This window comes from Artemia sp. Qi Xiang Cuo, chromosome 7 (assembly GCF_049724085.1).
Source record: "Artemia sp. Qi Xiang Cuo chromosome 7, ASM4972408v1, whole genome shotgun sequence".
Classification (NCBI taxonomy): domain Eukaryota; kingdom Metazoa; phylum Arthropoda; class Branchiopoda; order Anostraca; family Artemiidae; genus Artemia; species Artemia sp. Qi Xiang Cuo.
In genome coordinates this window covers 22,743,900-22,771,642 of record NC_142800.1, presented here as the reverse complement: position 1 = coordinate 22,771,642, position 27,743 = coordinate 22,743,900, and the positions used below count along the sequence as shown (strand labels likewise).

General features: G+C 36.2%; 1 protein-coding gene across 1 annotated transcript in view; it reads right to left on the bottom strand.

Annotated features, from left to right (window-relative positions):
- Mppe (Metallophosphoesterase) overlaps positions 1 to 22,005 on the bottom strand; it is a 30,591-nt gene extending 8,586 nt beyond the window's left edge. Inside the window, exons 1-2 of the mRNA XM_089092097.1 lie at positions 21,895 to 22,005; positions 1,429 to 1,632 (exon numbers count right to left, since the gene is read on the bottom strand). Coding sequence (XP_088948223.1) covers positions 1,429 to 1,588 — 160 coding nt within the window. The 5' untranslated portion in view covers positions 1,589 to 1,632; positions 21,895 to 22,005. The remainder of the gene's footprint in view (positions 1 to 1,428; positions 1,633 to 21,894) is intronic.
- Positions 22,006 to 27,743: the final 5,738 nt, after the last annotated feature.

The following is a 27,743-nucleotide window of genomic DNA, read 5'->3' as shown; positions in this document are numbered from 1 at the left end:
AAAAAAAACATACTTGAATGGTATCAAAACGAGACTATTTTAGCTGGGGAAGTAAACTTTTCCAGAACAATCTTATGTCATATTCTTGCATAATATTAAATTTTCCCCCTTAGAATGGAAAACAAAATTCTTTGTCTCTTCCAGATTTTTTGGAAAAAAATTTAAAAAAAATGTCAAATTCCGACTTTTGGTTAACCTAACCTAAGTTATGCATTTGATGCCTCTTTTATTTTAATCGAGTAGTAGTATGAAAAGTAAACAAGATAACGTGAACTTTCTTATATACGAAACTACTTCATTCACTTACAAATAATTTCAGAAGTGGCCATGGCGCATTAAATTTATTTGACATCGTAGAGGTAAATCTTTGTCTAGACAGGGTAGTTTTGTTTTCATAGCAAATCGACAGGTCTTCATCTTCTAAGAACTGGAGCTGACACTGGTTTTCCAAAACAAAAGTCCTTCTGTGTAATTTTCTATTGAAAAGTTTTGATTTTGCGAATTCACTGCATTTTGTCTAAGTAAGGTGTCCTGGATTCGAAGCTAAACTTTTTTCTAAATCAAATAACTTTGAATTCTGATAGAACTTCATATTTTTTCTTCAAAAACACAAGCAAAATTTCCGTATTTCTCAAAGATTTTTAGGAATTGATTAATTAAAAAGAGACTTGCCGAAAAAGAAGTTTTTCAAAGAAAAGTAAAGGCCATTTTAAACTTAAGATCAGAACTTCGGTCAGTTCACACCACATGCCAAGTACGGTTTTTATTCATATTTTGTTCCAAATAAACTATATTTCCTGCACCATCTTCTTTTTTAGCTTTTCAATTTGGTAGCTTTTGTCCCTTATTTTTTACATTACATCATTCTGGAAAACAATTAGATCTAGATGAGTCAAAACTTTGCTCGGTTTTCTACAATTTCACAAAATATTTTCTAAGTTCTCCCCCATGGGTCCATAATTCTTATCTTGTAATCCCAGTGCTTCTGTAAAAAAATAAGCATTTTTTTTTTTACAATGCCCAGTTACTGAAGGTAAGTCATCTTTTAATTTGCAGCACTGACCCAGTAGCTCTATATTTTTTTCGTTTTCCTTTCTTTAGAATTGCATTATTTTTAATAGTGTCTTTGTCCTTACTGGTGCTTATTACCGTGAGTTGTGTGCGTTTTCTTTTCTTTTTTCTTCTTCTCTGCTCTGTACTTTTGTTTTTATAATTCGCTTCCAAATAAATAAAATTAATGATGTAAATTAATGTCTTCGTTTTCGTATTGTTTTTCTTCACAGTACTCTTTATAGGGATTTACATATATAGAGGGTAATATAAATTATTGTAACTATATGTAATAATTATTTTTAAAATATTATTGTAATTATATAAATAAATCATTTCTATAAGTAATTTCTAATTTAGCTCACTGTACAGGCTTACCTAAAATCTGAGGATCAGCAACAACCAAGATCCTAGCACCTTCTCCAGTATTAGCCTCCCACTTCCATAAATTGATATAGTAGACTAAACACTCATTGTATACAACCAACAGAAAAGATATCCTTAGCAGTAAAATTCGGAAATCCCACTTACGAACCATCAGTAGCAAGCAACCAAACTAGTGATACTTCGTTTGGGTCATTCCTAAGAAAACAGACTGTCTATTTTACAGGATAAAAATAAATACTGGGTAGTATGAAAGGGTCGTTAAAGAGAAATAAAGAATGATGTACAAAAGTAGATCAAGTTCTTATTCTCGTCAATTGGTTCTACTTGAAATGAGCGTCTATTCTTTGGGTTAATTAATGAACAATCTCATGGCTAGAAAGAAGCTTCAAATACGGGATGTATCAAAACAACTGACCAAACGTAAACATAAATATGGGCACACAGAACAAAGAGAATGTCGCTTGAAAATTGGTACAAGCCTTCTTCCCTTTTTCCACTGAAAAAAATAGTGGGATAAAAAAGTGTCTCCGTATGTTGACCACATTGCTCTCCCTAAGGGTAAGATCTGTAGGCATCAATAAATAAATACTGGGTAGTATGAAAGGGTCGTTAAAGAGAAATAAAGAATGATGTACAAAAGTAGATCAAGTTCTTATTCTCGTCAATTGGTTCTACTTGAAATGAGCGTCTATTCTTTGGGTTAATTAATGAACAATCTCATGGCTAGAAAGAAGCTTCAAATACGGGATGTATCAAAACAACTGACCAAACGTAAACATAAATATGGGCACACAGAACAAAGAGAATGTCGCTTGAAAATTGGTACAAGCCTTCTTCCCTTTTTCCACTGAAAAAAATAGTGGGATAAAAAAGTGTCTCCGTATGTTGACCACATTGCTCTCCCTAAGGGTAAGATCTGTAGGCATCAATAAAGATATACACTGAGAAGCTCTAAATGAATAAAAAACACTCAAATCTAAAAAGCATAAAGGCTAAAGATCCCCCAGCACCATCCATGGGCCATAGGGCGTCAACAATCATCAATGTTTCAGTTGTATGGATTTCAAGTCTGGATAAAGAGAAACTAGATGTTGCAACTAGACTCATATTAGAAGAAAAAGAAATTGATTTAGCTTGTTTATGGTTTTCTAAACCTTTTTAAAGTTTCAAACCAATCGTAGGTAAAACACAAATACTTAAACTCTCTTGTATTAATAATGTCAAATGCTTTCTCGCAAACTTCACTTCTGTGCAAAGAGAAACCAAATGTAGCAACTCGCGAAAAGAAAATGAAGTGGAGTGGCCTTGTTTATGGTTTTCTAAATCTGTTTTTGAGTTTCTAATCAATCTTAAGTAAAGTAATTATATACTTGAAGTTCGAAATATCTACGAAATTTCAGGTGTTTTCTAATCCCAAAACTGAACTTTAAAACACAGAAAGTCAAATAAACATGGCATCAAACATATTTAGTCCTATCAATTGATTCCAAAACTGAAGCTTGAATAACATAGATTAAAACGAACTTCATATAAAAAATAAGTAAGAGCAAATTTACAAAAGTTTGTAGTTATCCCCAATAATTAGAAAAATATTACAATTAATTACGTAAGCCAAAAAATAATAATTGGGGAGACACTGGTTTATGTATTGCTAGTTTTTTTTTTCAAAACATAAAGCAGTAGCAGGTTAAGAGGTACATTTTAGTCTATTTTTTTTTTTTAAATTACCGCCGATACTTCAAAAATTACGATAGTGCTGGTTTTGTCGGAAGTTTGATAGTAAGTAAGGTAAGAGTACAATAACAGATACACGCCTTGCACGCTGGGCATCGAGAATCCACAGGTGAACCTCAACACGGGACGGGCGCGGAAGCAGGACTATCATGTTTATGTTTGTTTGATGTGTGTATTGTTTATTATGCATTGCGTAATTTTCTTTTAAATTAACTGTTTAGTTATAGCGTCTTTGCTAAATGGTAACTTTTCCTTGTTAGCACTTGAAGACATATGTGCTATTCAAGACTTAGGACACGCCCACACCACTCTTACTTTTCAACCATTTGGTGTTTAGTTTGCATTATAAATGACTTACCGAAAAAAAAACCTTTCAGAGAGTTTAAACACATTTAAGCTTGCATTAAAAAAAAAAAAAACAGAATTCAGGTGAGAGCCCCTTAACACTTCCTTTTCCCCTGAAGGGTATCCCATACCCTCCAGACAACCGGGAAGTGGAGCTCCTCTCACCCCCTCCCGAACCAAAATGCTGAAATTACACCCATGGATATAAATGCCTAGTTGGATATAAATGCCTAGTAGGTTTTATGTCCTGAGGATGTGAATTTTGGAATGCCCCTGAAAACTTGTCAAATAATAGAGTATATACAAATTCTTACAGTTAATTAGGGATACAAGGACACCAGTGTCAAAGCACAACCTAAATCATAGTTAAATTTTCTAGCTAAAAAGAGAGGTTATTTCATTTATAGTTCTTTCAAAATCCTTCCATGGGTCTAATTTGTGTTCTGTGAATAGTAAAGCAAGGTTTGTCAATTTGATTTAACTTATATATGATCAAAGGTTGATTTTTTAAGCTTAATCTTTAAGAAACTTTAATTGCAGCTGATCACACATCTTATACTTCCCTAAAACGGTTTGCGCTAGTCATGCACTAGAGGTAATGCTCGTCTATTATCAAGGTTTATTGCCCCAGGCTACCTATAAAATTAATGAAATCACACACTGTATATAAGAATGCTGCATTCCTTTCTTATCACTTACAAAAAAAAAGAATCACTTTTCCTCTTGGGAGATTCTATCAGTCTACTTTTGAAATTCCTCCTACAGGTTGAGTTTCAGGGACTTTCTTACAAGCGGCCATATTTATGCATGCCATCGTTGGCGTCTTGTTCGATTCTAGAGGCGACGATGCAGTGGTGCTCTAGGGGGGGGGGGGGTGCAGGTGTTTGATTCTTATCTTGGATTGGCAATGTGGGCATGGACTGGTTCACCTCAAGTGGAGAGGGTGCCGACATGGCAGCCCTATCAGGCAGTATGCCATCGTCAAATCCTTCACGAACCAAACTTATACCTTCTTATTTGTGATGTGGGCGACATAATAGGTGCTTGTGCTTCCACTGCAGAATCACACCTTCACTTATCTGCACCTGGTACGATCGCGGCTGTTTTTCCGTCAGGCATTCCTGAATGTCGATTGCGCAGCCATCAATTGGTGCATTCTGGTATTTTAGTAAACCAAGGTAGCGGTCTTCTCTGTTTTCAGTTGCGTTGGGTCATGATGCTTTTTCATGATCTGTACAGCCTTCTCGTGCTGGATGTGCTCAGTTATATGCTCCAAGCTGTGGCAAAACTGATGAATTCTCTCGAAGTGAATTGAGGGTTGTTGTCAAACATTAGCTGTGACGGTATGCCATGCCAAGCATTTTGCCCTTAAGTCGGATTAAGACCGCGTTAGACGATGTTGTCCTGCGTCTGAAAACTTCGAAAAACGGCTTTGATAGTCCACAATTACTAGGAAATCAAAATCATTCCGTTCAAATAGATACGCAGCCAGCTTGTGCAAATGGAGTGTTTCAAGTTTATGATTGGTCATCGGCTCCTCCGAGCTGTTTGGCATGTGCTTGATGCATGTTTGGAATTTTACCATGTACTGTTCAATGTCTGTGATGATCCCTGACCAGTACTAGTAAATAATTTCTTAGTCCACATTGCTTTCCCATTTACAGAATTTAAAAAAGAGGAAAACAGGTATAATTTAAGTAAAACGGTGAAACAAGCAAAAAAAACACAAAAAATACAATCTTTAAATAATAAAAATCAAAATATTTTGACCCCACGTTCGGGAGCGTTCTTCTTCGTTAGCCTTTATCAAGTGCAAAAAATTTAAGTTAAATTAAATTAAACGCAAGATAAAAAGAAAAAGACAAAAAAATATATACACAAAACTCACATATTAATAACCTCCAAAATACAGCAATCACTATAAAAACCTGAATAACCGCACAATGTGCACATAATGTTTTTTCGCGTTGTTAAATGCTTCCAGACGTGGAGTTGAAATATTCGGATCTTTATTATTAGAAGTTTGTTCTTTTTTTTTTTGCTCCTCTGTTTCACCTAAACTCTACCCGTTTTTCTCTCTCTTACATCCTTACTGCCTGTTTGGTTTTGAATAGGAGGCATGACAGAGTATCAGCGACTAGGACCTCAGATCCTGGCTGGAACTCCAGACTAAGGTCACAAGGCTGGAGCTGAAAGTTGGCTGATTCAAGAATTGCAGCTAGGCGTTCATCAGCCTCTATGCACTCAAATGCATCTTTCACCCTCCTCTGAAATTCTTCTTGCACTGATGAATGAGTTGTATGAACTTGTCCTCATTCTCAACAGTGACCATTGAGTTGATTCACTCTGTTGGCGTAACAACATTTTCAGTAATCTCTAAAGTTTCCAGTTTAGGTAGTTCTTGCTTAAATTTACCTGGCAGAGCCGCATGTACTTGCCTAGCTAGGTAGACAGTTGGAATGGCATTGTCTTTCAGATATATGTTGCATTCTCTGTTGAGTTTTAATATTCGCCTAATCCCCGTTTGTGCTTCTCCTTCAGGCATGGTAGACTACTCTTGAGGATTTCGAGTCTATGTTTAGTACCAGCTTAACCAGGTCCAAGTAGCCAATGATGAAGGTAGCTGAAGTTTCTACTACATAGAACTGTTGTCTGGCACTGATGTTATCTTTGTATATACATGATAATTTGCAGTCTTCTGTTACTGGTATCCTCACTCCACAGGAGCTGGCAAGGTGCTGAATTGCAGGTTTCATGGCGGGCTTAGGGGTAATGTGGTCAAAGTATTTCTTCGGAATAATATTGACTTGGACCTCTGTATTGATTCTGAACTGGACAGGAACTTTTTGTTGGAAATCAAGGGTATTGCTGCTTTGCCATTGTTTTTGCTTTGTTCAATAGATATTTATTCTGCCGAATAATGTCTTAAGAACAAGTGTATTATCTAGGTCTTATTGGAGGAACTAATGAATACACAATGTCAGTCAAAGGTGAGATTGTAACAGCAATAGTTTTTTTTTCTGACAGGTGTTTTTCTGCAGACACTGTCTGGTTCTAAGAACCAGGGGAAGTTTTGCTTCTGACCAGTATTTTCACATTAACTGCAAAATGTTTCAGCTGAGTGTTTGGTCAGTGTAAAAATATATCCTTTGGTGTACAATTCATCTCCTCCAAATATTTAGCCTGGCTTCATTCAGAGGCAAGATTACTTTGGGAGCTTATCCTTCTTTATTTTCATCTACATTCATATTTAATAATAGTAACGGTATTGGTTAAAAATACTGTCAAGATGGTCCAAACAAGAGGAGCAACTTATAGTGTGCCAAATAGATTACAAAATTGTAGGAACTTCAAAAGAACTAAGTACATTTTTTCTGGGTTTGCTTGTAAATTTTGATGCATAAGCCCTGGTGTTGCAACAGAGAAATTTAATTTTTTAACATTAGGAAAAGCTCTAGACAGCTTTTGTTAGATTCTATACCCAGAACAATGCACTTTAACAGTAAATTGTCTAGTACCTCATTTTATTTTTGTTTTTAGCAAATCAACAGCAATTTGCTCAAATCCTGTGGGCACTTCCAGATATTAGAAGTATTTTGCAGGAGCAGGCGTTGATGCTAAGGCTGTTATTGCTACATCTTATTTAATGTTAGAGAATGATTTTCTTCTTTGTCTTAAAAGGAACTTTGCTATTTAGTACTGGATATGCATTTAAGTCTTAGTTACAGAGCGTCTCTGAAGGGGGTGGTGGTTCTTTGATCTAAGTTTGGAATGAGAGACATGTTCTTGGTAGTTTATAGATGAGCCTTTTTATTGGAGACTATATATAATAGGCAATGCATAGTATATAGGCTAAATCTCTGTCCTCTTTTTTAGCTTGATATTATTTTAATAGCTGCAATGCAGAGAGGGAGTCTGAGTAAATTACAACATATTTGGTGGGCAGTCAGGATCCCATAGAGTTCCTCTACTTGTTCGAATTGTCAAACATAACTGCGATGTGATGAAAAATTTGGATCATAGTCAGTGGCGTAATTTCGTCAAAATCTTGGAGGGTGGGGGGCAAAGTTGGAGCCAGTTTTCTCAAACCAAGTGAAAACTGATGGTAAAAACTGAAAAATGAGTAATATATTACCATAAAGGCAAAGATATACTGAAAAAAACCGACCTGTTTCTCTGGATACTTCAATTATGCAGGCTTATCTAAATTTTGACAAGATTTTTTTGCAGAAACTAAATTTCAGCTGGAGGGACCTGGGTCTGGAGGGGACAGTTCCCCCTCCCCCCTTGTCCCATAGCAAAATACGCCCCTGGTCAGAGTAAGGGTTGAAACCGTTACTCTTTTGAGCTTTCTGTCACACTTTCTGAAAATATTCACTACATTGCTTGAACACAACATAAACCATTCTTTTGTTAACACTTGACCAAGTTCAAAAGAGATGTCACATAAAATTGATTTTCTTATTTTTAAGCAGAAACACATCATCATAACTAGGCCTGACCGATATATTGGCTGGCAAATTTGGGGGTCAGTGTCATTATCAGATATCACAAAAAAAATATCAGATATTGGCTGATTTTTTCTTTTTGTTAATGCACAACTGATCTAGAAGATGATGCCAGATTTCCTCAGGTAATCTTCGCTTCTCCAGTCCCTGGGTTTGGAGCCACCAGCTAAGTCTAACCATGGTGTAGAGAGCAGCAGAGGTGAGGCAAATGAAGTCAAAGTATATTTGTTGTCAATACTTGTCCATACACACCTGGTGCAGCAAGGTTTGATATGCATTATGAATTCAAGAACGGAGGGATTCCATGGTGTAGAGAGCAGCAGAGGTGAGGCAAATGAAGTCAAAGTATATTTGATGTCAATACCGTACTTGTCCATACACACTTGGTGCCGCAAGGTTTGACATGCATTATGAGTTCAAGAACGGAGGGATTCCATGGTGTAGAGAGCAGCAGAGGTGAGACAAATGAAGTCAAAGTATATTTGTTGTCAATACTTGTCCATACACACCTGGTGCAGCAAGGTTTGATATGCATTATGAATTCAAGAACGGAGGGATTCCATGGTGTAGAGAGCAGCAGAGGTGAGGCAGATGAAGTCAAAGTATATATGTTGTCAAAACTTGTCCATACACACCTGGTGCCGCAAGGTTTGATATGCATTATGAATTCAAGAACGGAGGGATTCCATGGTGTAGAGAGCAGCAGAGGTGAGGCAAATGAAGTCAAAGTATATTTGATGTCAATACTTGTCCATACACACCTGGTGCAGCAAGGTTTGATATGCATTATGAGTTTAAGAACGGAGGGATTCCAAGGTGTCCCCCTTGGACACCCCCCCCCCTGTTAGAAAATCTACCTATTTGCCTTGGAAATTGAACTTATGTATCTGTATACTGGACGATTTTGTCAACACATCCTTTAAATCCCTTCTCCAAACTTAAGACCCTAGCTGCACACCTATATCCAGTGTGCCTAGCATGGATTCTTTAATAAGAGACCATATCATATGAATGTAAATTAAAGTTATCAAATTAATATGTGAATGATTAAAATTCACATTCTCGCTATTAAAATTTGGGTTCTGAATGATCAGTTTCAATAAATATCTTACACTTTTTTATATCAGATTTTGACATATTTATGTTTATGTAATTAAACAGGCTTAAAATAGTGTTACTGTCTGTACTTGACCTTTATTTGGCTTAATTGTTTTTCAAAATTTCTCCAAATAAATCTTTTTTACATTATTTGAAATCCAAAAAGAATTATTGAGGTTGTTCTTTTGTGTGTAGTAGACCAGAGAAAGAAAGATGTGAGCATGAATATGGGCAGAGAATGCAGGGTTTAAATTTTAGGTAAGGTTTTTTTTCTGGAAGGGAATTTATCCGTAAATTATATTTGTATTGCACCAGTACAACAACAATATACTGACCCCAAAAATCCATACCAGTCTAGCTCTAATCAAAACCCCTATTACATGCATACTCTAAAAAATCTAGGCACACATGTACAGCTGCACAAAGTTTTTTTTTTGTACTAACTTTAAGATTTTGCTTTTGTAGTTGGGAAGCTCAGGGAATTGAAAATTGGTTGCAATTTTGTTCAAAAAAGTAAATTTTTCAGTAGGAACACCACAGCTTATGCATCAAAATTTGGACCAGCAAATCCAGATAAAGTGTACTTAGTTCTTTTGAAGTTCCTACAATCTTGAAATCTATTTGGCACACTATAGGTTGCTCCTCTTGTCCAGACCACCCAGACAGCATTGACAGACCATCACTACCATTAAACATGAATGTAGATAAAAATAAAGAATGACAAAATCCCAAAGTAATTTTGGTTTTGAATCTCTAATGAAGACTGAGGATAAATATTTTTAGGAAATGAATTGTACCCCAAAGGATATATTTTCACACTGACCAGACACTCAGCTAAAACATTGTGCAGTTAATGTTAAAATACTGGCCAGGAGCAAAACTGTCTCTGGTTCTTAGAACAAGACAACACTTACACAAAAACTCCTGTCAGAAAGAACTATTGCTGGTACAATGTTACCTTTAATAGAAATTATGTATTCATTAGTTCCTCTAAGAAGAATTGGATAATAAACTTGCTCTTAAGATATTATTTTTAACCCAGATAAATGTGATATGGTCCAAGACAAAGACTAATGCTACAAAATATTCAAGATTTCCCAGGATCACTACCTTTGTAAAAATTCGTTAGATACAGCAATTACTTTATTCAATAATTGTAGAAACCCAAGTCACTAGAATAGAAAGATAAGTTAGAATGTTACACCTTTCCTCCTTTCCAAAACCAGGGGGTGGGTACAAAAATATACTTAAATAACAACAAAGGGATAACCAATTCAACTTTGGTAACATCAAAGCTACTTGGGAATAATTCATATTTCTTTTTATAATCTCACTTCACTTCACTTATAAGAAGGCGCAAGATTCACTTCTTCTTTTTTTTAAATTCAAACAATGAAGCAGGGCATCCTTTACAAGGTTTTATCTACAATGCCTTGACTTTAACCGGGACTAACAACATATTAAATATTCGCTTATAATCTCACTTCACTTCGCTTGGAATAAAGCCCTCCACTCATTTTCTCTATATATCTCATTTGACTTTTGATACTTAGAGGTTAAGCTCCTTTTTTACAGAACAATCAGAGTGGGCTGAGTGAAAAACATTCTGCAAATCAGAATCGGCAGCAAGATCAGTGCTGGTTGCGGGTATTTGTGTGTGGAAAGCTGGGCTGGTATTGTGGGCAACTTGTTGTGGGCGGCTTGATTCAGGGGTTTTGGATGGAGGTGTGGCAGCTATAAGTGGATTTGTGGATGGAGATGCAATAGAAATGCCTGGCACGTTTGATGGTGATGCGGGATTTTCAGAAAATGGGTGTGCAAGGGGTTCAGCCTGTAGAGTTCTTGCTGGTTGGCCAGTAGAAAGTGGTGTGTTTAGCTGGTGAAGAACTTTTATATGCTTCCTATTCCAGCAATATGTTCCCCCATCATTTGTCTCAATTATGTATGATAAAGGATTAGTGTCTGCTTTCTTAATTACACCAGATTCCCATACTTTGCTGTAAATTTGGGCTTGGACTGCTTGTCTAGCTTGTAGGGGATTTAGCTTCTTTGAGTTTCTATCATGATATTTCTTTTGGAGTGTTTGTTGCTTATTTCTATGTTTTCTGAATTTACCATAATGGACTGCATGGGGAGAGAAGTTTCCCTGTGCATGGAACAATCGATCTCAAGTTTCTGCTCATTAGTAGCTGGGCTGATAATGCAAAACCGTTAATAGGGGTGTTCCTGTATTCAAATAAGACCAAATTATAATCCCCTCTATCTAGCTCAGTTTTGACAAGGATATCTTTGACAGTCTGTACTGATCTTTCTACCAAGCCATTCAATTGAGGGAAATTTGGTGATGAAGTCTTGTGTTCTATTTCCCAGTCTTTTACAAATTTCTGAAACAGTTCTGAGGTAGATTGCAGACTGTTATCAGATACAAGTATGCATGGGATTCCATGTCCTGCGAAGTACCTCTTCAGACATGCTATGATATGGTGGGTGTGTGCATGGTACCCGACACTTTGACCAAAGCAAGAACTAGCTTCATTGTTAGCCTACTGTAAAATCATGGTTAACTAGGAACTAGATGCCCAAAAATACCAAATCATGGTTAACTAGGAACTAGATGCCCAAAAATACCAATTCTGCATCATCAAAGAGTCTTATTCAGCATGAAACTAGGCCTCAATGAGATGCACCACAGAGATAGGGCAGAAAGTCTCTATATTTTGTGGAAAAATAGAAATGACCTAATTGGGCTAGTGCAGCATTCTTATGTACAGTATGTAATCTCATTTATTTTATAGGCAGCCTGGGTTAATAAACCTTTGTAAAAGACGTGCGTTAAATGTTTTCAGAATAGGATCCAATGGATGACCTTCATCCATCAATGAACTGAGGAGCCAGCTCTCTAGCAAAAGAATGGGACAAGTTCCAAGAGCATGTCCAATGGATGTTTACAGGCCCACTGGCAGGCTAAACTGAGAAAACTCATTGTGATCACCTACTTATCTGGGCTGGAGCAAATTTGAGAGAAATATTCAACACCTTCATCATTGCAGACAAAGAACAGAACCACACATTGAGAAAATTAAGACTTATGCTTCACCACAGAAAAACATAGTTTATGCATGATACTTGTTCCAGAAACAAGACTAAACTGCAGTAGAAAGTATTGAGAAATATAATACAGAGCTAAAGACATTAGTGAAACCATGTTCATACTCGGCGCCATACAAAATTGTTTGTGATTGAATAATCTGTAGAATGCTAAACCAAAATGCATGCAAAAAGCTTCTAACTGAAGTGGACAAACTTACCATTCAGAAAGCAACCCTTATGTGAAGACAACACAAAGTGTGAAATATCATTTATTTTGTAGATAGCTTGGGCCAATAAACCTTTATAATATACATGCATTACATGTTTTCAAAATGGGTTTTATGGATGTCCTTAAAGCCATCAAAAACTGGGAACCCAGCTCCATAGCAATAGAATGGGACATGTTCAAACAGCAAAATTAATTGATGTTAGCAGGCTAAACTGAGAAAACCCATTGTGCTCACCTACTTATCTGGGCTGGAGCAAATTATTGAAGAACATATGACACCTTCATCATTACAGACAAAGAACGGAATATAACCATACATTGAGAAAATTTAAGACTTATGCTTCACCACAGAAGAACATAGTTTTGCATGAACCCTATTCAAGAAATGAGACCAAACTGAGGTAGAAAGTGCAGAAAAGTGTATTACAGTGCTAAAGACATTAGTGATACCATGTTCATACTTTCACTCAAACAAAATGGTCTGTGATGGAATAGTGAGTGGAATACTAGACCAAAATACATACAAGAAGCTTCTGACTGAAGATGATGAACTTACAATTCAGAAAGCAACCCTTATGTGGAGAACACATGAAGTGACCAAGAAACAGTTTAAAAAGCTCCACAGAACTAAGCCTATTCTCAAAAAAGTAAGAAATTGATGCCATTTGATGTTACCCAAAACAGAACAGCTTTAGGAACAAACAGTAAGCAAGCAGTTCAAAAAGCAAACCATGCTGCTCCTGTGGTGGAACATACCCCCTCTCCCATGCCTGCTTAGCCCAGGGAAATCCATGCTCCATATGGAAAAAGATTAACCATTTTGCATGAGTTTGTTAAAGTAAGATAGTAAACACAGTGGATGAAGATGATATTGAAGCTGACTTAAGTGATGATACACCTTTCCTGTACTCCATTGAACAAACCAAAACAATGACAAAGCAGCAACAGCCTTGATTGCCAATAATCAGTTCCTGTCCAGTTCTGAATCAATACAGAGGCCCAAGTCAATATTATTCAAAAGAAATACTTTTACCACATTACCCCAAAACCCACCATGAAACCTGCAATTCAACACCTTGCCACTTCCTGTGGAGTGAGGATACCAGTAGGAGGATGCTGCAAATTATCATGTGTATACAAAGATAACATTGGTGTCAGACAACAGTTCTATGCAGTAGAAACTTCAGCTACCCCCATCCTAGGCTACTGTTTAAGTCTTGAATTGGACCTGAATAAGCTGGTACTAAACATAGACTTAATATCATCAAGAGTACCATTCCTGAAGGAGGAATATAAAAAAGTATTAGAAGAATATGGAAATTCAACAGAGAATACAGCATTGATTTCAAAGACAGTGTCAAATACAGCATTGATTTGAAAGACAGTGCCAACCCAACTCTCAACCCAGCTAGGCAAGTACCTGCCACTCTGCAGGATAAATTTAAGCAAGAACTACCCCAACTGAAAACCGTAGGTATTATTAAAGAGATTGTCGCCAAAACAGAGCAGGTCAACTTAAGGGTGATGGTTGAGAAAAAAGACAGGTTTTTACAACTCATTCATCAGTGTAAGATGAATTTCAGTTGAGGATGAAAGATGCTTTTGAATACAGAGAGGCTTTCTTCATCATCATCAATAGCATGATCATGTATGATGCAATGTAAGAAGAGGCTGATGAACACCTAGATGCAATACCTGAATGTGCCCTAGCTAAGAGTATCCATCTCAATAAAAATAAAAGTGATTTCTCAGGCCTCCAGAGTCAGTTTTTACAGCCACATAATCTTTTCCACTTGGATGCCTCCATATTCCAATAAAATTTCACTCTAAACCACATGCCAAACTCATCATGCCACAAGGACTTCTAACCCTCCTTGAGATGATTAACTATCCCACTATATACACACCAAGTATATCCACTAAAAACTACTCCATGACTTAACTAAAACAAACCTATTGGTCAGAGGAATATATAAAAATACTTGAGGATCTGAAAAGCTCTAAAGTGTCAAACACCCAAAATTTCAACCACCAGAGCAAGAAATTATAACTCATTGTTGATGCTTCCAGCCATGGGCTCAGTGTTCACCTTGTTTTAAGAGGGCAAAGCTCAGAAAGATAGAACAGAAGTACTCACAATTTGAAAAGGAGTTATGCACCATTGTGCATAGCTGTAAACACTTTCAGTCACTACATTGTTGTCACAACTGACCATTGCTCTCTGGAAACTGCTGCCCCAAGTCCCATTCACAAAGCCTCACCACAAGTGTAACTGTTGCTGTTTCAGCTCCAACCTTGTGACCTGTGTCTGGTGTTTGGAAGGACAGGGCTCAGTAAGACAGAGCAGAAGAACTCACAATTTGAAAAAGAATTATATGCCATTGTGTATGGATATAGACACTTTCAGTCACTACACTGTCATCACAACTGACCACTGCCCTCTGAAAACTGTTGTGCAAAGTCCTATTTAAAAAGCCTCACCATGAGTACAGCTATTACTGCTTCAGCTCCAACCTTATGACATGAGTCAGGAGTTTGAACCAGGACTTAAAATCCTAGTCGCTGATACTCTGTCAAGGCTCCTATTCAAAATCAAACAGAATGTAAAGATGCTAGTTTATTGACCAGGGTTCATCACAGATATTGAACAGAACATGGCAAAATGCAAAACAACTTGAGGAGCCAATGACCAATCATAACCTCGAAACGCTTCATTTGAAAAAGCTGGCTGCACATCTAATTGAATGGAATTTGTCTAATTTCCTAATAAATTTTCAACTATCAAAGCTTCAAAGTCAATAGACTCAGGGCAACTTTGTGAAATGCAATCATAACATGACTTAAGAGCACTTTGCTTGGTATGGCATACCATCACAGCTAATGTCTGACAACAACCTTCAATTCACTTCCAGAGAATTCATCAGTTTTGCCAGAGCTTAGCATATCACTAAGCACATCCAGCCCAGGTATCACAAAACCAATAGACTTGCCAAGAAGGCTGTCCAGGTCATGAAAAAGTATCATGACCAAGGCAACTGAAAACCAAGTAAATCCCTACCAAGGTCTATTAGATATGAATTGAAATGCACTCTCCTGACCAGCCATATTCAGAGTTCATAACTATGGAAAATCTAATTAATATCTCTTGATTATATAGATTGCTCAAAGCATACAATAAGAATATGGCTCTAATATGATTTACTAACAAACACATTAGTAAACAACACAGTCAAAGCAAACTGGTCCATCCAAAAAGTACTGTTGTGCAGTGGTACCAGATAACAATAACTTCAAAAAGCCATATTTTTCGATTTTCTCAACCTTATATAGTATTTTTCCCAACCACAGTTCTGGGCTTCAACATCAATTTCTCATTGCACATCTTGTACAATGTCCAGGAAGTTGATGCTCATTAGAAAGACTGGGACATCAGGTATATTATACCTGATCTACATAAGTAGATCATGGTTGGTGAAGAGAGTGCAGTTCACTGTGCATTTATTAAAAATGTGAATCAACAGATTCTTGCAGTATCAGAAGAATTTATCATCAGTTCTGCCAACAAATTACTCACACTCATCAATAGAATCATAACCAGCAGATCAAGTTATTAACAAACCCTACAAAGGTTTAATCAGACCAAAACTGGAATATTGCATGACAGTAGCCTGCCTAATCAAAAAGGGGAAAGAACTTCAATATTAAAAATTCCAAGAAAATCAACAAAACTTCTGAAAGTCATACCAAGCTCTTTTAAAAACAACAAAGACTAGAAATGCTGCATTTACCCAAAATTATTTACAGAAGAAAAAGAGGAGATGTAATGACTGCCTAGAAACTTTTACAATATCTAACAAAGATGCCCTATTTAGACCCAAACACAACAGCCTGCATCCATAGCCCCAAATTATGGGTAGAAAATGATTCAAAAAGAAGAGAGCTACATTCTTTTCAAATAGGGTGGTGTTGGAATTCCCTGATTGAAATACTGTTACATCTTTGTCTTCTCAGCATATTCAAGAAAAGTATGAATGCTGACTGGTCTAGTAAACTGTGGGAACTAGACTGGGAAGCTCCTGAGTTTTTAGCAAAAGTATAATGGATGGTATTGCACAAAGTTAAACTAGTTGTAAGTACTGCAACTTGTCACACTCTATCACCTGGCCATACTCAATCCAAAGTTGCTGTTGTGTCATAGCTTCAACTTTAGGCCATTAGAGTATGCCAAGTGTAGACTTGGTATATGCCTTTATGATCACAGCTAGGTCTAATGGTGGATTAAATTACAGAGCCTAATACATGTCCAGTCAACACCAATCCTCACTGCAGATGTTTTTAAGCAAATCTTGGGTTTAGTTTATCTATTTTGTCAAGGTAATTACCTGCAGAAATGTCTACAGGTGCAGTTTCACCTTGTTACTTACAGTTACAATTTAGGGCAATAAATACTTTCAGGTGAATCAGTTAATAGTTCTTAATGTTCAGAATTGTGGAGTGGTGGTTCCTTATTCTTTTTGATAGCTTCATTTCTGGCATCCCATCTTGTTTCAACCAACTGCTTCACTGCTTTAGCATTTATAGCAGCAAATCAATTCTACTGATGGCTAGATAATGAAAAGAACACAAACGTTTACTTGATAATTCTAAAAGTTGGAGGCTTAGTCAAGTTTACAGATGCAGCATGAACTCCACCTGGGTTTAGGGAATGGTTAGTGTAAGCAATAAACTGTGCTTTTGTAGTAATGGCTTTATACATGCTTAAATTCATTTATAGACAACCTTTCATGGCTATACTATTCTAATTTGTTTGAATTCCATAGCAATGGATAAACTTAATGAAGCTATCTGTCTGATTTCTTTTTAATATTAACATAATTAGTTCTTTAGTAGATTTCTCTTTCATTTTGTAAAGTGTCTTATTTTGGCAAGTAAAAACAAGAAAAATGAGCCATCACTAAGTACTGTCTTTAATATAGGGCAACATTGGAAGGGGAAAATGGAGATTATTAAAAGAGGTTGGGCCCCAATGGTCAGATTTCAAAATAAATAAGCAATCAAACTATTTGCTCATTTAATTTCAGTTTTTCTACTTATAAACTGAAATTACTTTGTTTTTTCAAATTTCGCAGTTCTCATGGACATTTTAGGGGCCTTTTTTAGAGGCTCAAGGGGGTAGGCTTATGAAATCCAGACACCCACTCCTGATGCAACACCACTGGTGGTTGATACTTGGTTGTATGAAAAGTAGTACACTAGCAAGAAAACATCAGCTTCAACAAATCAGATTGCTTAAAAAATTAACATTGATGGCTAACATAGACAAAATGGCAACAGAGAAAAAAAAAAAAAAAAAAAAAAAAAAAATGGAAATCAGAGAAAAAAACAGGTAAACACTCAGTGACCCATTTAGCATATCAAGGTTAATTGGGTACCAGCCCTAAGAACATAACAAATCTACTAGGTGAACAATTCAAGTCAGTATTCATAACCCCAGATGATACAACTCTACCAGAAGAGCCTAATAACCAAATTGATAACCCTATGCCACCCCTTAGTCTTGATTCTGGGTTATTTTATAACCAGTTAAAAAATCTGGATCAAAATAAGTCAACAGGTCCTGATGGAATTTCCCCTAGACTTATGTAGGAAGCATGTTCAGTTTTAGCTGAACTACTAACTAAGCTATTCCAAAAATCACCAGACACCTCAGTAGTACCAAACGACTGGAGACTGGCACATATTACACCTATTGACAAAAGGGGTAATAGAGATGTGGCTGAGAACTATATACCTATTAGTATAATATCAGCTGTGGGTAAAGTATTGGAAAGTCTTATGAATTCAGCTGTGACTAAGCACCTAGTTTCTAATGAGCTGCTCACCCCAAAAAAGCATGGCTTGAGACAAGGGCAATTGACTGAAACTAATCTCCTAGATGCCTACAAATATGTAATTGAACTTATTGATCAAGGAGTGGATATAGATGTTGTGCTTCTTGACTTAGCCAAGGCCTTTGATAATGTATGTCATAAAAGACTGAAAATAAAGCTGCATGCTATTGGTATTAACTCAGTTGCAACCAACTGGATAATGGCCGTCTTGAAAAATAGGAAGCAAGTGGTCAAGGTTCATGGTGATGGAGGCCAATCTTTCTTTCCTGAAATTGCAACAGTCACCAGTGGAGTTCCACAAGGTACTGTGATTGGGCCAATGTTGTTCAATATCTATATTAATGATGCCCCACATGTTGTTCTAAATAAGCTGAGCTTATATGTTGATGATTCTAAAATAATTAGCCCAGTAAATGCAGACACCACCTCACAAATAGACCCACCCTAGTCATTTTTACAATATAAGTTCAACTAATTCACAACCCCAACCCATTTCAGCTGCAACTGAAGATAGAGATCTTGGGCTGATTATTGATAACAAGTTGAAATTCACATCACAAAGGAATAATTGTTGCTAAAGACAGTGGCAGGGCCAGGGGGTACCCCCCCCTAACATAGTCTAAAGTAGTGTAATTTGCTTAATTAATGCAAATTTGCATTATTTAAACTTCCTCCTAATGCAAGTTTATTGGATCAACCTATTTTGCAACTCCTCCTCCTAAAAAAAATCCTGGATCTGCCCCTGGGTAAAGTCTCACAAAGACTAGGGTTAATAAAATGGACAATCTCCTCCAGAGCTCTACAGACCATGCTAAAGTTGTATAAAGCCCTAGTTTGGCCTGTAATAGAATATGGAATGACTGTTGCGTCCCCTATCAATAAAGATAATGTAGCTTCCCTTAAAAAAATTCAACAAAAGGCCACAAAATGTATAGAAGGGTGCAAATGTCTGGACTAGCTGGCAAGATTACAAAAACTTAAGTTACCTTCACTAGTTTAATAGAAGACAAAGGCAAGAAATGATAATGACTAACAAATTATTAACCAGCAATAACCCTCCTTCTTACCTCTAACCAGACACCCTGCAGAGGACTAGAGGCCACTCATTGAAATTGTTCCAAGAGAGAGCCCTTACTGTGGCTGGAATTTACCCACCCCACCCCCCTGCAGAAAATACCCCCCCCCCCGTGGAAAATAAGGCTTTCCAAATTTTAGAATTATATTTGAGTTCTATTTTTTTTTTTTTTTCTGTAGGGGTTACACTGTGTAAAACTCAAGAACAAACTGGTTTCTTTGTTAATTTCTTTCCTCCTAGCATGAGACAAGAAAAAGACAAGTGACAGAATAGATATGAAATATATAATTTGGGCTATATATTTGCACATAAGGGGGGGGGGGATAAAGTATTGGGACAGTTTGAAGTCAGAAAATAATTCCTTCTAGGTATGGCCACTAAAAAATTACAGAAGAATAATGAGGTATCTTGAAATTTTTAAACTAAAAAAAAAAAAAAAATCCCAGTATAAAGTAAATGTAATGTTTCACTTAAGTGTTTTTTATAAGTGTTAATTTTTTTCAATGACCAATTTTCCAAGTATTAAGTACTATTATCAGGTTGATGAAGTGTTTCATTTAAGTGTTTTATGATGATCACTGATCAAAGTTATTTGTGCCTTTCATTTATGTTATTTGTGCCTTTCATTTATGTTATTTTACTATGTTCATGGCCTCATATTAGGCTTTAAAATACACTTCTCTATCTGTCTATTTAATATGCATGATACTTGTACAAAACAAATTTTGCATGCAGATCCGCAATACTTTACTCTCCCCCCTCACCCCTAATATGCAAAGTTGTAGCCCAAATTTAATTCTAATGTAAAGATTAAACTGGTGTGTTCTCAAATTTTATACAGAGTAAACTTGAGTGAGATTTTCCAGGGGGGTAAACACCTAGAACCAGTCTATACATGTAGAGCTAACCACTTCTTCTCCAATAGAATTGTTTCATTCTGGAACTATTTAACTGATGAGATGGCAAAAGCCCCTACCACCAATGTGTTCAAATCTGGAGTTGATTGTGAATGGCTCAAACAGCCATGGAAAACAAAATGGAATGCTGCCAACTTGAATCACTGCCATCACTCACTAGCAACATCAGAGGATTTACCTTAGTTGCTGGACAATGCAATTTAAGGTAATTTGATGTAATAGCCTCCTTATTCTACAAATGCTCTATAGCTTGAAAGCACTAGTTGATTTGGTAAAATTCTACTTTAGCTACTTTTGGCTATCTTGGGAAGGGGTTAGGTTAAGAAAATGAGACTTTCAGGGATGGGTCTACAGGCTAAAGTATGTCCCGGGAAGGTATTTTGAAGTACCTACCTCCACTCCTTCTCCCTCTAAAGGGTCATCAAATTTGCCTACATGACAGGTCTATACCCATTGAAATTTTGACAAAACAACATTTTACCTTAATTTTCAGTTATCAGTTTCTTTTTCTCTGGTTTTAGCTCTGAAAATGCAATTTCAAATATTTGATCAGAATTTTAAGAGATATAAATAGTTTATTTCCAAAATTTAGGAAATTTATTTGCATATCTTTAAAGCCTTATAAATTGGGATTGAGCAAAGTTGTGAAGCTGAAAACAATTTTGTTGTACTTCATTTAAGCAGAAGATCTATTTTGCTAGGTTTCACTTCTATAACTCACATATTTTTAAAGGTCATCAAAGGTCAGGACCGTCTAGAGGGAGAAGGAGTGGAGGTGGGTACTTCAAAATATCTTCCCAGGACATACTTTAGCCTGTAGACCTATCCCTGAAAGTTTCATTTTCTTAACCTAACCCCTTTCCAAGATAGTCAAAAGTAGCTAAAGTAGAATTTTACCGTTGATTTGATGTTCTTGTGTGAATACACCTGTGAAATTAAAAAAAAATATGTATAGGCCTATAGCCTAGCCTAGGCCTAGCCTACTTGAAGATAGCAATTGGTGCAATTTCAATCTCTGGTCATAGTTCTCTGCTCTTGGGTCTCTGGTTTGACAAAAAATACATTTTTCTTTGTTGAAATTAACAGAAATTAAGAAAGATGAGGTGTAAAATTTAAGTGTCATCCTAGCCTTTCTCATTATGGCACTAGCCTATATCCCAAATTATTCCTAAAACATCTGCTTAGCTCTGTCTTTTGACCAACACCAATGGCAACTAACAAGAGAACTTTCATCAACTTACTGATGAACAAATTAAATGAAGGTTATTATATATTTTTGGACAGCCACTAACTTCTAGTCTAGGCTATTAAGTCAAATTCTCATGAAGTGACCTAAAACAGAGTTGTAGACATGTGCTAATAAGAAATAATTGCTGAATTAAGTTAGAGAAAAGGCTAAAAAAGCAAAAATAGTAAATAGCCTAGCAACACTTAGGCTAGCCTACCAATTTCCTTGCTACAATTAGGCCTATCATTTCTAGCAGCCAAATTATGTCAATCCAAAGAGGCTTTAGAAGCCAGTTCTTTGGTGGATGCTCTTCGCTAGAAAACAGTGAAGAAAAACACTCACAGTTCACCGGCCAAAGAAAACATCAAATAAGACAAACAGAGAACTAACACACCACCAGAGGCACAACTTGTTAATATTTTGAATTTACTAGAATAAATATGATGAATGCCAAATCTTCACTTGAAAAAAATTAAACGAGAAAAGGTTTTTATGCTCCTTATTCGTTTTTTCGCCTGAGCCACAACGATGTACAGAAATTGCCGTCTTGATGGTCAGATTTTGTTTATTTGGTTGTTGGTCTGTTGGCTCGGTGTTTGGTCAAATCTTGGTTGTTGGTCAAGTATATGAGAAGATACTCCCAGAAGACGTGAAATGTGAATATTTCTTTATGAAAGAGGAAAACAGCTGATTGCAAACATTATTTTGGGTGCATTTGCCAACAACAGTGACAAAATACAATTTCTACAGCTGGTTACACAGATTATACATGCCATTGAGAGTAATAGGAAAACCTTGTGGAAAGGACAGCTTAAGTAAAATCAGTAAATGTGATAGACCAGTTCATTGAAAAATTATTAGCCAAAGAAAAAATGCATATATCAGCGGTATATTCCAAAATTTTCTGCCCTTTGCGTCTGATGATGCTGTCTCAGACATTACCTCAGTCCTTCTATTTGCACGCAAAGGAAACTAGATTACATATACCACCCCCTAAAAGAGGTATATAAGAGAGGGCGAAAGAAGAAGAAATACAAGAGCTACAGAAAATTTTAAATCTTATACTCAAAATTTTAGCCACTTCCTGGCATAATGTTGCTTCTTCAGACTACTTTGTTCCTTGCGAGGATGTTTAAGGGGCTAAATTAAAGAAAACATTAAATCAAAATCAAGCTTGGTCGTGGGTGCATTCGCTAACAACAGTGACAGCAAACAATTTCTACAGCTGGTTACACGGATTATATATGCCATTGAGATTGATAGGAAAATCTTATGGAAAGGATAGCCTACGTAAAATCAGTAAATGTGATAGAACAGTTCATTGAAAAATTATTAACCAAAGAGAAAATGCATATTCCAGCGGTATATTCGAAAGTTTTCAGCACTTTGATTCAGAAGATACTGTCTCAGGCATTTACTCAGTCCTTCTATCTGCAAGTAAAGGAAACAAAATTGAATTTACTACTTCCTAAAAGAGGTATATAACAGAGGGCGAACGAAGAAGAAATACAAGAGCTACAGAAAATTTTAAATCCTGTATTCGAGATTTTAGCCACTTCCTGGCATAATATTGCTTCTTCAGACTGCTTTGTTCCTTGCGAGAATGTTTAAGGGGCTAAATTAAAGAAAACCTTAAATCAAAATCAAGCTTGGTTGTGGGTGAATTCGCTAACAAGAGTGACAGCAAGCAATTTCTACAGCTGGTTACACGGATTATATATGCCATTGAGATTGATAGGAAAATCTTATGGAAAGGATAACCTACGTAAAATGAGTAAATGTGATAGAACAGTTCATGGAAAAATTATTAACCAAAGAGAAAATGTATATTCCAGCGGTATATTTGAAAGTTTTCTGCACTTTGCATCAGAAGATGCTGTCTCAGGCCTTTACTAAGTCCTTCTATCTGCAAGTAAAGGAAACAAAATTGCATTTACTACTTCCTAAAAGAGGTATATAAGAGAGGGCGAAAGAACAAGAAATACAAGAGCTACAGAAAATTTTCAATCCTATATATAAAATTTTAGCCACTTCCTGCCATAATATTGCTTTTTCAGACTACTTTTTTCCTTGCGAGGATGTTTAAGGGGCTAAATTAAAGAGAACATTAAAGCCACAGTCTTACAACATTCCAGTGGTTGGTTGAAATTCATTTAGTTCTTGTGTGTACAAATAAATAAGAACAAAATAATATTTCCTAACTCTCGTTTTAACTAACTCAGACCCTTTGTAACATAATAATAATTCTAAGGGGTGTTCACTTCTCTAAAATGGGTATTAAAAAGCAAATATGAGGAATAATACAATGTGTGGTAGAATAAAATTCAAAAATTTCCAGGGCCCAGTGGCTAAAAAGGCTATGTCTTTCTAAAGATTAGTACTGAATAAGAAAGGTGGGTATGTTTGATCATCACATTGTAGACCTTCGCCCCTCCGTGAAAACCGGTTATTTCCGCCTCCACTTATCATACTTGGATTTCTAGAATAAATTTGAAATCCCCCCCCCCCCCAAAGAAAAAGAAGAAACTGAATATATGCTACTGATTACAATGAATTTTGTAATAAAGGCTGATGACTGGATCAGATTTTTCTCAATCCTCAGGGCGCATTACTTCCAAAAATCTCTCAAATCACCTTTGTATCCCAAGTGCATCTTGAAAAATGAGAAATACATGATTGGATCCTTTCATGGGACGGGAGAAAGCCTAATTTTTTTATCTGGAACATACTCCTCATTGAAGGATAGGAAGAGATAACCTCTAAGGATTGTGAGAATTCTGACTCGATCATTGGCTCTTGGTTGTATTAGTGATGATATTCTACCTGCTGATTATGCAAGTCTAGTGACAACCAGAAGGTGATGGGTATAAAAATGTGGATAGCTCTTGTAGCGATAAAAATTTAATTGGCCTTAATAATAATTGTGGTAATAAGAATTGACCGCGTCAAATGTAATCTTAGGCTTTAAAGCTATGAACTTACACCTTATTAAGTTCTAAGTTCTCCAATAGAGCCACTTATAGCGCTAAGGACTACGCCATGTGCAATATCATGATTTAACGTAGTGTACCGATCGCGCCACTCACAGAAAGCGAGAAAATAATATATGTAATTATATAAACGTAACCTCCTTTCCATGGGTTATCTCAAAATCAATTACCTGATAGAGTATGTAGAAATCAGATCCCCGGGAGCGCTACCTTGGAGGCATACGAACTAATTACCTGTCTTGCGACTGGATACAGGCATATGAAATAAAATAAACACAAATAGAAAAGCAATATATTTATTGTGACTTATATTTTAGACATACAGCAGAGCTCAATTCAATTAACGACAAATAGGAGCAGAGATAATAATGATGACTGAATCGCATTGCCTGAGTGCCGAAATAATTCTGGTCCTAATAATCTTCCAAAAAGCACTTTTACCCCACTATCAAACATAGTTTTTGTCTTGCGCTCTAATTGGCACAAGTGGCTTAAGGATGCGAACTTCTCGTCCAATAAATTGTTTTAAATATTTCTGATAATTTGAACACTCTCGCGGTTCTTCTAGTTTAAACTTCTTGAGAAACGTTGTGTATTGCATCTTTTTTATTGCCCACTGTCTTAGTGAAATCTAAAACCGGATAGCGCCATTTGTTGCCTGTGGCTAAAATACAATATTCTTTATTGATGATCAAGGACTTTTCTTTTTTTGAAACTAAATTTAAACTTAATTAGAGGAAGTCAGAATTATCTTTAGAAAGAAGAAACTTTAATTTTATGTATTTTAAATATATCATATTTTACTCACGGAACATATTACCCTTCCCATTATTTAATAATGTCCCATGATTAGGACTTGTTTGCCCTTGGGCTTTTGAAATATATGCAATTTACTAACTATTTATTGGACATAATTTTGATTTATATTGTATTATTTTATATTTTTAAATTGGCATAATCAGGAGTGCTAAAAGTTTTCTCTATTGCTTTTCTTATTTTATTCTACATCCCTATCTAAAATTCATCTACCGGACTAAGATTATTCATGGTTCTAGCCTAGCTACTATACTAAAGATTTTTTTTCTACATCTAACACTGATTACTTTTACATTTCCAAGAAGGTTGGGGCTATTCTACCTTTACATAAGATTTTTTTGAGGCGTTACCTTTTACAAGTTTTTATTTGATATTGCTGTCTATAGGGCACACCGTTTTCTATCTAAACCAATTTAAATTAATAGCACGACAACGCTACACATAAATCTATCTGAACATCTAACACTACATATAAGAACGATTTAAAACACACAACATTGGGTTTACCATGTTCACTGGCAACATTATAACATTTTCACTGGGGATGTTTGCTAAGCAATGTTAATGATAGGATATTGGGATTTTTGAGTTATCAAAGTTATTAAGAAGTAACATATGTAAATTCAAATCTATTTCATCACCATTCATGTCTTTTTAGCGTACTCAATCCTTCTGTTGTAAATTACGGTCCTTCACTCCTTTTGTCTTGGCAAAATTTTTAAAGCACTTACGATATAGTTTCTTCATGGAACAGTTCGAGCATGATTGTGTTCACACGACAAGCTTTCGCTAATTGTCAATTGGGAAATGGTACTTTCAACTACAGGTGTAGGAATGTGCTATCAGGGTTCATTCCCACCTACTTTTTGACAGTTCATAGGGTGCCTTATCATTAATGGGTTGAACACTGAGAGTGCGTTCGTTTTATTCTCATCATGTCATTTTTGTGATATTTTAAGGCACATAGAGAATGTATTTCTCATATAAAATTGTTCATTCGTGCGCTTAGACATCACAGTTCTCTTATAAAATTGTTAGTTCATGGCTTGCGTCTATTAACCCTTGCGGTGATTCCTAGGTTAATCACAGGGGAATTGTAGTTTGATTTGGAACAGGTCGACATCAAACTAAAGTGACTCCTTCAACATATTGTTTTTAACTTGTGGTATGGGTATATTGTCACTGAGGGGTTAGTCGCTGAGTCTAATTTTGGTTTCTGTAATTCAATGGTTGGTTTCCAGGTCCATTTTTAAGAAATCATCTCGTAACATTATGGGATAACAGATATATGAACTTTCCACACAGGGCGAAGAGGAGGAGTTCTCCGAGACGGTAGAAAGGGATCTGACATTCGAATATACGTCACATGATTCATTTTCAGGATCATGCAGAATAATGAACATTCAGTCAAATGGTGCAAGAGCCCGGAAGCATGGTCATAGTTTTTATCTAAGTAATTATATCTTACACTGGTCGATGGGGCTCTCGTGATTTATATGATTATATAGTTCGATAATGCACTGGATACTAAGATTAAAATAAAATGTTACCTGATACGTACTATGGTTCATGGTCGAGGAAACAACGATCAAAAGGTAACTGTAATTTTCGTAGACGTAGCTGGGATGGAAATTGGCTGGAGTCTATGGGGAGTACTCTTTGTTGGTTGAGGTATGATGGAAATAGATGCTACTGGGTTGTATCTGCACTGGACAACTCATTGTAATGATCGATATCCAATATGTCAATCTTACTTCCTGTAATAAAAATAACGAGGTAGAATCCCACGTTCTTTAAAATCAAGTAGTCTTAATACATAATAAACAATACGATTAGGTGCATTTTAGGGTGAAGATTACCCTACAAGATAATATAAAAGATACACTGATATTACTACATAACATTGGTTTCAATAAAACGACATTATTATCATGTTGGTTTCATATACATATAATTCCCATTGGAAAATCTAAAGCAGAGATGTCTTCAAATTTGTTTTGAGAAAGGAAACAACGATAAAAGGCTTATTTAATTCTTCAATACTTATTTAACTCTCCCTTAGGTTTAAAACAATCCTTTAAACAAAAGGTACTCTACATTATTAAGTTTGAGGTCTAATTTTACAACATATTTCATGCCTGCATTGTTCACGCACGTCCGTGCTGTTTAAGAAACGCATGTTGCAGCGTCATAACCACACGATTGTACGTAAACGACATTTACAACGAGGGAACAAGACATAGCAAGGACGAGTGGAGACCTCTATACCCACTCGTTTTCTAATGTCTTCCCTTTTTCTTGGCTTAGACGTTCTCCTGGGGTTCCGGGTTTAACTTCTGCATTTCGGCCGTTTCCCGGTGTTCTTCTCTTGGTTTTCGCCTTCTT